This window comes from Rhodamnia argentea, chromosome 1 (assembly GCF_020921035.1).
Source record: "Rhodamnia argentea isolate NSW1041297 chromosome 1, ASM2092103v1, whole genome shotgun sequence".
NCBI classification, from domain to species: Eukaryota; Viridiplantae; Streptophyta; class Magnoliopsida; order Myrtales; family Myrtaceae; genus Rhodamnia; species Rhodamnia argentea.
Genome location: NC_063150.1, coordinates 8,400,717 through 8,411,481, shown reverse-complemented (window position 1 = coordinate 8,411,481; position 10,765 = coordinate 8,400,717). Strand labels below are relative to the sequence as shown.

Below are 10,765 nucleotides of genomic sequence, written 5' to 3'. Positions count from 1 at the left end.
ATGTGATCAAATCCCTGAATTTCTTATTATATCCTATTCAATCCTATTATGCCTAGAAATTCAAACGACCAAACGCAGCCTTAGCATTCTTCCATTTCTCCCAAAATGGAAATTTCCCAAAATTGGTGCACCTAAACTTATCTGCGGACGTGCATCAACAAACATGATGATTTGGAATACTTGTTCGCAAATAAATGCAAACAGCTACGAGAGATTACTCAGCTTGGGCCAAATATGCATATGCTAAGGGCAAATAGTTGCAAATCTCTTAAGACGGATCCATATGTTGCGGGGTTCCCCGGGACTTGTATGACAGGTTCTGAGAACTGGGACTCTGTCTTGTTCTTGGCCCGAAGGAAAAGCGGTCGATGCTACACGCGACGTCAAAATATTTGTTTCTGGTCACTGACTGTATTCAAGGGAATCCGATCACATGTGCCTTGAACATCTCCCTCGCTGTAGGCTGCACGACGTAAGGAAAGCTTCTGCGACACGACTGGAGCCATTTCCAAGTTTTTGTTCAGAGTCATCAGAAGGAAGATTCAGAGAAGTGTGGATTCCGTCTAATATGCGAGCGACGCGAGGGACGCGCTCCAACACCATCGGCGCCGACAGAAAACAAATTGGTCTTGCAGATACGAATGATCATGAAATGTCTCACCCCCAATCCCTCTAGTGAGACCAGCTATTCTGTCCGACCAAGCCGACTTCCTCAGGATCTTCATCCCGGTTCTCATCCGATCTCTATCGCCGTTCTCTCTATCTCTCTCCAGCATCGCCCCGGGATTCCATCATCTCCGTGCCAGTCGGAACCGAAGAGTTAGAGAGATGCGGATGATCATGAAATCAAGCCGTCGACCAGCATGATGGTGAGCAGCATAATTAATGCTGTAAGAGAGGAGTATATTCACAGGGCCTAAACAGATTCTGTTACTGTTCAGTCTTTTCTAAGTTAATATTGGCTATGGAAGCAATAAAATTTCATAGAATTACCAAGAATAAGAAAATATACAAACCGAAAAAAAAAATATTATCCATTTCAGAAAAAAAAAAAAGGGACATTATCCAGTCAAAATTGCAATGTCACGTCATCTCCACGTCAGATGCAAATCCGAACTCTTCTATTCTGTCAGACGACGTCGCATAAAGGCATCGCCCTCACCACTACTAGTCCCAAGCCAAGACCCCATTGACTTATCACTCTCTCTCTCTCTCTCTCATGCCTTCTTCAATGGCGTCGTTGATCCTCCGTCGCAACCTCCACAGTCGAGCCTCCTCGCTCCTCCAGGCGAGACTCTTCTCCCATTCGCCGGAGGCGGCGGCGGCTGCTGCGAAGCAACGGACCTTGAGGTCGAAGCCCATCGAGAAAATACTGGTCGCGAACCGAGGCGAGATAGCTTGCAGGATCATGAGGACGGCGAAGAGGCTGGGGATCCGGACCGTCGCCGTCTACAGCGACGCGGACGCCGGTTCTCTCCACGTCAGGTCGGCAGACGAGGCCGTCCGCATCGGTCCCGCTCCGGCTCGACTTAGTTACCTCAGTGGGTCGTCCATCGTCGAGGCCGCTCTTCGCGACGGGGCTCAGGTGAGTTTGAGAACTATCGGTTTGAAGTACGTGCGACCGCTGCGATTGGGTGGATGCGTGATTTCGCATGTGGAATGGCTGCTTGTTTGGTTGTGGTTGTGAGAAATGATCGTGTCCGTTACAGCAATCGTTGTTAGCTTGGAGTGCGCGGATTTGGTTATAGAGCTCAGTAATTCCCATCCAGTGTCTCAGTGAACTCACTACTACTCTACGACTTTGTGAGCTTTAGATGGATGATGAAATTATGCGCACTATCCTGATAGATGACGAGGGAGGATTTCTCTGTCTCAAATTGTTTCCGTGTGTCTGGACGATCTATCATTTCCCAATTGCTTCTTTGCCTTTATGCGTGCTGCTTTAAATCCCAAGTTAGGTGGCCTTCTGTTGGCTGAAAGAGCGGTTGAAGGGTTATGAATGTCCGCTCTATATTTAACTTAATTTCTGTTAATTCAGTAGATTGGAATTGCCTAATTTGTTAGTATGTGCGGGGCATGCTTTCAGCACGGCTATCTTTTTTGATAACTAGGCTATCCATCCAGGATATGGTTTTTTGTCGGAGTCGGCTGAATTTGCTCAGCTCTGTGAAGACAATGGCCTCACTTTCATTGGTCCTCCTGCATCAGCTATTAGAGACATGGGTGACAAAAGGTATGAATGAGGAACTTTCAACCATTGTATGTTCCCTGTCTTGTAAATAATTGGGTCTGTTTAATTGGTTCCATGTGGGAGACAAGAATTCTGTCTTTATTCTTTGACTGATAATATATGTTTATCTAGCGCATCAAAGAAGATAATGGGTGCTGCTGGGGTTCCGCTTGTGCCTGGGTATCATGGGGATGAACAGGACATTGACATTATGAGGTCAGAAGCGGGAAAGATCGGCTATCCCGTTTTGATAAAACCAACACATGGAGGTGGAGGTAAGGTATGTTTTTCTCTGTCAAATAGATCACTGATGAATCTAATGTTCCTGGAGATCTAGAGTTTGGCATGGTATGCAAATGGATTTAGCTTTCCTTTTCTTTTCTTATTACTCGAGGCTGTTACTATCTCACAACTTATTGTTGTTTTTGTCATGCACACAGGGTATGAGGATTGTTCAGAGTGAAAATGAATTCGTTGAGTCTTTCTTAGGAGCACAACGTGAGGCTGCTGCTTCTTTTGGCATAGACAAGATCTTACTGGAGAAATATATCACAAGGCCAAGACATATAGAAGTCCAGGTATCTATAATGCTGTTAAACCATGTTGACTACGAGAATTTAAACGAAAAAGTATTCAATCTATTTGTTGGTCATGTCCTTTAGGCCAAGTGGTCTCTTGCTGTAAACGGCTAAATTGTTTTGCTTATTGTTTTAGATATTTGGAGACAAGTACGGGAACATAGTCCACTTAAATGAGAGAGATTGCAGTGTGCAAAGAAGACATCAGAAGATTATTGAAGAAGCTCCTGCTGTAAGAATTGCATTTTGATTCTAATCTTGATTTCACGATTTGTAACAGCTAGACTGGACTGAGAATGCCATTGATGCAGCCGAATGTTACTTCCGACTTCCGCACCCACTTGGGTCAAGCTGCTGTTTCTGCTGCCAAGGTACTGTATCCAAATTAAAAAGAGACCTGCACTGTTGGTTGACTATATTAGGTTTGCAAGCTGTTTTCTCTCAATGCCTTTTTGCAAGCAAAGGACTACAATTGAGATAACTATCAAGTATAAAATATAGTCTATAAAATATCTGTTTCTCATATTGTCAGAAGAACCACAAGTTGAATAAAATGGCAAGATATGGCGTATATGTGTCAGCAACGACATATACTTGCAAAGTATGCAAAATTTATACAGGGAAGTAGTAGAACAAAGAAAAGGACCAGGTGCCAATGAGGACCTAGGCACCAGGATCTGCACCATATTGTAAAATTCTGTCTTCGTGGCTTTGGTGTCAGCTCAGTATAAAAATGGTCTTGTATGGACTTACGAGATTGACCTTTGCCGTCATTCTTTGTTTGAGTACCATTGCCTTCTGTCTAGTACATCTAGTCGCTACTACAATGGCTCTTGCCCATCTCTTACCAGGCTTCATGTGTACGCCATGAACTTCGAGGAAGTATCCTAACCTTAGGAGCAAATTGTCACTGTTGTTATCACTTACTTCAATTAGCTTTACCAAAGTCTATGGATCGTCTTTTGCTTTCATGACAGTATGGACTAGTGGCTCCTGAAATCAGGGTCCAACTAAATGATAGTGGATAAATAGTTTCCATTTTGACAAATGTCCCCTATGACAAGGGATTTTCTGTTTACTGCAAGTGAGATTTGTTGCTGCCATCATTTTGAGTCATGCAAGTAAGTCAAGAGTTTGATTCCTTGTGTTTGTTTGGAAGAAAATAATTGTTTTTTGAATGTACGAGTTTATTGGTGAACTTTTGTCCTTTGGATCCACCAAAGCCAAAGTTCCATTTTCTTGTTTACGAAGAACATAAGGCTGATGGATTTCTCATATGGGCGCTGAACGCTGATCTTTGTCAGTTATCAGTTTTCTTTCACTATGATTCGAATGAACCGCTTAGTGTTTCATGTTTCCTCTTGGAATACTAAGGCAAAGTTCCTTTACAATATGCGAAGGCAGTAAATTATCATAATGCTGGCACTGTGGAGTTCATAGTTGATACTGCTTCTGGCCAATTTTACTTCATGGAGATGAATACCCGTCTACAGGTGCTTTGATGCTTCTATCTGTCTATTTCTTGAGCTTATGTCTTGATGGAACCTTTCTGAAGTTTCTTTTGTACCCTCTGCCAGGTTGAGCATCCTGTCACCGAGATGATTGTTGGTCAAGACCTTGTTGAGTGGCAAATCCGTGTTGCAAATGATGAACCCCTTCCCATTGATCAGTCAGAGGTTCCATTGTTAGGTCTGTGAAACATTCCGTAAACTCATAACGAAGTACTTCCAATTCGTTCTCTGGATTGTGTTCATAATCAGACTTGTGATGATGTAAGTTGAACACTAGATGACCTGTGCAATGCAGTATTGATAGTGTTCGCCAGTGCACATGTGTGAGCGCGTGCATGCACAGTACACGTGTCCAGAGATGTTATTATGTAGATACATGTAAACATACGTCCATTTTCTGCTTTTTTGTTTGGAGGGGTGGCAATAGTAAGGGTTGCAGGTGGCAGGGAATAAAGAGTAGTTTATTTCTAAGTGAAATCTTCATTTTTCTTTTTTGCGTGGCCTAGTGTGTGGCAGCATATTGCTATTCGGTTGTTGGCAAGTAGAGGTACATAGCTTGGGTAAATAGTTTAGGTGTTCTCTATAAATAGTTGTCCTTGTGAAAAACCTTTGGTTAAGGAAAATATATTCAGAAAACAATAGAGTTAAAAGTACATGCTATCTTCTTACTCATATTCATGATGACAGGTCATGCATTTGAAGCCAGAATATATGCTGAAAATGTTTCTAAAGGATTCCTTCCAGCAACTGGAGTCCTTCATCACTATCGTCCTGTTCAAGGCACATCAAGTGGTCAGTTCCATTGGAGATCTAGCTAAATTGTCATCAGATAATTTGACATTGTTTGAAGATTTCTCTTCTTCTTTTGAAATAAAGAATGTTATCCATATATGGATTTTCCTTAAGAAACTCTTCCCTGTTTTGTGCTTTTGAAAAGCTTTAAAAGTGATGAATTCTCCATAATGTGCTCGATGTGTCATCTAGCAGTGAGGGTCGACACTGGTGTTGAGGAAGGAGACACTGTTAGCATGCATTATGATCCTATGATTGCGAAGCTTGTTGCATGGGGAGAAAGCCGCAATGCAGCACTGGTTAAACTGAAGGATAGCTTGTCAAAGTTTCAGGTATCTGTTATGAGGATATTAGTTCTTAGCTTAGAGCGAAGTACTGATAATGATTCTTTTAAACTATCACATTTATTTGCATGAATTGCTAGTTGGATAGGCCTTGGGTCTGGACTAAATTTCCTTCTCGAGGCTTATCCCATGGCATTGCAAAATGCAATGAAGGACAATAATGAGACAGATGCATGACATGATGAGTGCCATCCTTCTGATGATGACTGCTTGAGAATTTAGTTTGAACTTTATATAGTTGCTAATTTTACATTGTTTCCTCCTTTAGAAGTTTATTTTGCTTTCGCCTCAGATGATAAACTTTGACAGGTTGCAGGCCTTCCAACCAATATAAATTTTCTCAGAAAGCTTGCTAATCATTGGGCATTTGAAGAAGGAAATGTGGAAACTCATTTTATCGAACACTTTAAAGATGACCTCTTTGATGGCTCCTGTCATGAAAAAGAGGCATATGAGGAGGCTAAACATGGTGCAGCACTGGTTGCTGCATGCATTTGCAATGAGGAAAATTCAAATTTTAGAGAAGGTTAGCCTGGAGAATTCAATGCACTACATGATTGATGGTCTTTCGTTTTTTTTTTGTAATTTCTTATAATGTGAAATTTCTCTATTTTCAGGAGGCAATGGGTTAAAGTCCATATGGTATGCTAATCCCCCTTTCCGAGTCAATCACTGCGCGAAGCGTGTCTTTGAACTTCAGTGGGATAACGATTATGATAGCACTGGCTCAAAACTGCTGGTGCTTTCTCTTGCTTATCAGCCTGATGGGCAGTATGATATCGAGGTACTTTCCTATGTGCAGGGAGTAAATGTTAGTATTGATTGCAAAATCACTCCAAAAGATTTTAGGTTCTTTGTACTGTTGTTCTATATTCTTTATTCATTTTCAATTGTTCACAAGGAATTGCATTATGAAACTCCTAAATCTCTTCATCTTCTCACAGGTCGAAGGAGAAGGTGATTCCTTGGGCTTTAAAGTGAAAGTGACATACCTAGGCAACCATGATTTTAGAGTTGAAGTCAATGGTGTTAGTACTCAAGTTAGTTTAGCAACCTACAAGAAGGTAATCCCTTTTTCTCTTTCGCACGTTGTGCTATCTTGTGTAGTTGTATATTCAAATTCAAAACAATAATATGCCCCAAAATTCGGGTGGTTATAGTGTGTTCCTGTGAGTACTTTATCTGTCGAGATTGCACTAAACCCGTTGTTAAGTCTCCACTGAAAATAATTGGTTCTCCTTACTTTTCTTAACCTTCGTATTCCAAATTCACATGTAGTATTGTTTTTCCTTTTTTTTATGCTGGTGCAAACTAAAAGCAAGGTCCACAGTTTATCAACAAACATTTTTGCCACATGAAATTACAAAAGTGAAAGGATTAACAAACAATAGTAAGCAAAAAAAAAAAACAATAGTAAGCAAGAAAATGTCATTCACTTGCAAACGAAAATTATTAGTACCTCAGAAAATAACAATAGTAAAGATGAAGAAAATCCTCAACTAATCTTAACTTTTCTGTCTGAGTAGTTTTGAGTAGGGTGGGTAAACGTAGTCCCAATTTTTTTCTGCAGTTTAGACCATTATTGAATGCTTTACCATATGTCTAGCAAGTATATTTGCTTACGGCAGATTGAGTTGAGTGACACTTATACTCAACTAAAAACCATAAATCAGGGTGTCACGCCTTTTATATTATTGGAGGATTTACTGTTTTAAAATTTTTTATCAGCTCGACTTGTCACAATATTGTGTGCTCAAGATTGAGCTTAATTCTGGTTGATTATTCACTATGTTTTGATTGAAGTACGATTTAAGCTCGAATCAAGCTCAAGTTCTGGAGATTTATACGCTCCATCCTCTTCTTTTGATGAAGAAAATTTGTTTTGGCAGGATTTGGATAAGCATATACATATATGGCACGGGTCTAAACATCAACATTTCAGACACAAATTGGGACAACCACTGTTTGACGACGACGACAGCCAGCACAAGCCCAGTTTTGAGATGGCATCACATCCACAGGGAACTGTGGTGGCACCAATGGCAGGGTTAGTGGTTAAGGTCCTGGCGAAGGATGGGATGCGAGTGGAGGAAGGTCAACCTATATTGGTTTTAGAAGCAATGAAAATGGAGGTATGCGTCAATGCTACTTTCATCTCCTACATTTCATCTTTATCCTCCCCCGTATGGAAGAACTGAACGGTTATGTCGGTCACAGCATGTTGTCAAAGCACCATCTGCTGGGTATGTTCATGGGCTTGCCGTAACTGCTGGTCACCAGGTTCCTGACAGTAGTGTTCTCTTCAGCATCAAGGTAAGCAATTTCTTTACGACAAACATTTTCCACGAATCAACAGATCTAAATGAAGACAGGTTGACAATTTATCCTGATATTATTCACAGGAAGATTGTTCGGAGCAGAAAGAATAATTCAAGAAATGAACACGTCAGTGCACGCGACAACTTGTGACGACGACGGTGATCGTCTGTGGCTTAGTGTTATCGCTGCTGGTTCAATTAGGAGATGGGTGGTGCTCATTGTGACGAGGACGGAACGGGAGAGGTTAAGAGGGTGTTCACTCCATGCCGCCGGCGACGAAAGCCTGTCGACTAAATGTATTAAAAGTTTTTGGTTAATTCGTAAATTTAAAGAGCCAAATGCGGCTCTGGTTTATTGGTGGAGTTGATGGGACCTGTAAAACATGTACAGTGTTCGGGGTTCATTGGCTGATTGTTTCGTACATCGGATGGCTTTGAACTTATGTCTTGGTTTTTTCGGCCATTTATATGACAAGACGAACGGGTTAAACGGAAGTTCCAATGTTGGTAAAAAAAAAAAAAATGGTAGCTCAGACTGGTTATTCTAAATCTAACTAAGTTTACGCAATAGTTAAGCTAAGCCACCGATCAGAGTTCAGAGTGGTGTAACGAATACGTCGTCGCTTTAATCTGATTAATAAGAATCAAATGGATGAAACAAAGATAAAAGGGAGAGGATCGTCCCACTTGCATTTTAGATCAATCGAAGCTGTCAAGAACAACCCGCAAAGATAAAAGGGTGTTCTAATGGTAAAAAATAAAAATAATAAAATGGTGGTTCTAGTGCAGATTGGTTATTCTAAACCTAACTAATTTACGCAATTGGCTCCACACACACACACACACCAAAAAAAACCCCCTTAGTTTACCCAATGGTTAAGCTACGTCACTGATCAGAGTGGTATCTGTCCTGTCGAGAACGGACCTGTCCTGTCGAGAACAACCCACATAGATTCCCCCCGCTCTCTCTCATGGACAAATCACTATTCCTCGTCCACGTCAAGCTCCTAGCCTTCGACCTCCTCTCCCTGGCCCAATCCCCGACCAACCCCCCGACCTTCTCCCTCGACCACCGCTTCTCCATCTCGCGTGCCGAGGCCCTCGGCGTCGTCGTCTCCCGCGAGCACAAGCCCGGCCGCTTCCTCAAGTTCGCCGTCGACGACGGCACCGGCTGCGTCCCCTGCGTCCTCTGGCTCAACCACGCCACCTCTCCCTACTTCGCCCGCCAGCGCCCGCAAGGCGTTCGACAGATTGCCGAAGTGGCGAATGGCCAGGCTTCGCTGGTGAAGCTGGGCTCGGTCGCTCGAGTGCGCGGCAGGATCACGAGCTACCGGGGCGAGGTGCAGATCACGGTGTCGAGAGTCGTGGTCGAGAGGGACCCGAACGCGGAGGTCCTGCATTGGTTGGACTGCTTGAAGCTGGCTCGAAGGGTCTACGGTAAGCCCACGACCATGAGAAACACATTGCACGGTCTGTGCCCCATGGACAAGATGACATAGAATGCCCGCAATGTCGATTTGATTTGGACAGGTTTCCTCCATCTCGCAAAGTGCTCTGATCGGCGCTCCCAATTTATTTGCACAGCCTTTGATTGCAAATGCCAGTGATTGAGATAGATCGAGACCCTTATGAATCCGCTATTCAATTCCATTATGTGTCAACTAGATTTCACTGCACTAGCTGTCGAACAGTAACATGTAATGATCATGCATTTGTTACAAAACGTAAGAGGTCATGTCAAGTCGTGAAAACCGCCCGATCCTAGGGACTATTCGGTGAATTTGTACTTCCGATGTTTGATTCTACTATCTTGAAGTTCAACCTTGCTCCCCGACATATTCCAGGCACCACTCTTCTCGTCCTGGGTTCCTCACGACAATCAAGCGCGACTTGCAGTCTGAAGGCACCAGCACGCTGTAGTGGTCCGTGAATTTGCCATCGTAGTTATAGTTGTTGTCCGCTTTACGTGCCACTACCTCGGAAGAGATTGCATGGATCGTAGGTGTCGCCGTCGCATATTTTGTACACTTGATAAACATTTGGTGTGGCACTAATCAAAAGAAATGATAGGTTTGTGCAAATCAACCATGTAGAATCGTCTCTGGTTGCTCCCTCTGTGTATGTCCCAAGTTGCACTATTTATTTTGTGTTTCTTTTTTTTCCTGCACTTTGTCTTTCATTGTTTATCACTTGCTATGGCCAAACCTTTGGAGGACGATCTCTTTAATTGGAAATGGAATTCTCTCTCTCTCTCTCTCTCTCTCTCTCTCAACTTTGGTCTTGAGCAAACACAAATATGTGAAATTTGCCAAAAAGCCCTGAACCTATTACAATTGTGCCAATTCAAACGAAGATGAGGAAAAAAAAAATACGAAAAGACCAATTACAATGCAAAATACATAAGTAGATGATATATCAAGATCTCGTAAAAGTTTCATTATATTTTTTTCTGTTGAGATAGGTTGTTTCTTGAAAAATAAAAAATACGTATTGAAAAATTTGTTTAGACTTTTTCAAGCCAAATGGTACTTATTTTCTTCCCAATCAAAATGCAATATATATTCTAGAAAAAAATTAGATGGCGGCGAAAAAATAAATCATTGCACGAGCATGGTTTAAACGTCCACGCGCATAAGTAATTTTTATCATTGGGAAAGGAATTCCTTTCATTAGTAGATAAAGAGTTTCCATTTCAGAAATCATTTGTACAGTCTTACACCCTCGGTAATGCGTCGCTAGGGTCGTGCAACCTTAGGCGATGCCCGGCGGGTGTCGTGTCGCCCGGCAGGTGTTGTGTCGCCCTACCCCAATGGACCTGAGCTAGATCTGGTCTTCGTTCGGGTCATGGCACCACCCGTGATGCCTCGCCTTTACCAAAAAAAAAAAAAAGTTGGACTATTGCTCCAAGATCTGGATTTCATCGAGAAAAAAGTTGGACTATACAACAGATGTTTTCAGATACCTCTGTACTTCTATCACTTGCCATGCAAGA

The 10,765-nt window shown here is 42.2% G+C and overlaps 2 protein-coding genes across 5 annotated transcripts; both read left to right on the top strand.

The window, feature by feature from the left end:
* The first annotated feature begins 1,167 nt into the window (after positions 1–1,167).
* On the top strand, positions 1,168–8,234 carry LOC115740124 (methylcrotonoyl-CoA carboxylase subunit alpha, mitochondrial). 4 transcript variants are annotated; one of them, XM_048284780.1, is made up of 16 exons: positions 1,168–1,585; positions 2,112–2,233; positions 2,363–2,510; positions 2,671–2,808; positions 2,945–3,040; positions 3,120–3,179; positions 4,209–4,301; positions 4,386–4,497; positions 5,007–5,111; positions 5,304–5,443; positions 5,765–5,985; positions 6,068–6,239; positions 6,400–6,519; positions 7,345–7,587; positions 7,673–7,768; positions 7,858–8,234. In XM_048284780.1, the coding sequence occupies exons 1-16, from the start codon at positions 1,220–1,222 to the stop codon at positions 7,882–7,884; spliced, it is 2,259 nt and encodes a 752-aa protein (XP_048140737.1). In that variant the 5' UTR covers positions 1,168–1,219; the 3' UTR covers positions 7,885–8,234. The 4 variants fall into 4 exon arrangements, with proteins under 4 accessions (XP_048140737.1, XP_030529374.1, XP_048140741.1 ...); XM_030673514.2 differs by having other exon boundaries at positions 1,169–1,585; positions 5,307–5,443; positions 5,765–5,981; positions 6,073–6,239; XM_048284784.1 differs by having other exon boundaries at positions 1,169–1,585; positions 5,307–5,443.
* A 486-nt stretch (positions 8,235–8,720) lies between these two features.
* On the top strand, positions 8,721–9,749 carry LOC115740279 (CST complex subunit STN1). The gene has a single exon (XM_030673766.2). It carries the CDS (start codon positions 8,745–8,747, stop codon positions 9,270–9,272), a length of 528 nt encoding a protein of 175 aa, XP_030529626.2. The 5' UTR covers positions 8,721–8,744; the 3' UTR covers positions 9,273–9,749.
* The last annotated feature ends 1,016 nt before the right edge of the window (positions 9,750–10,765 follow it).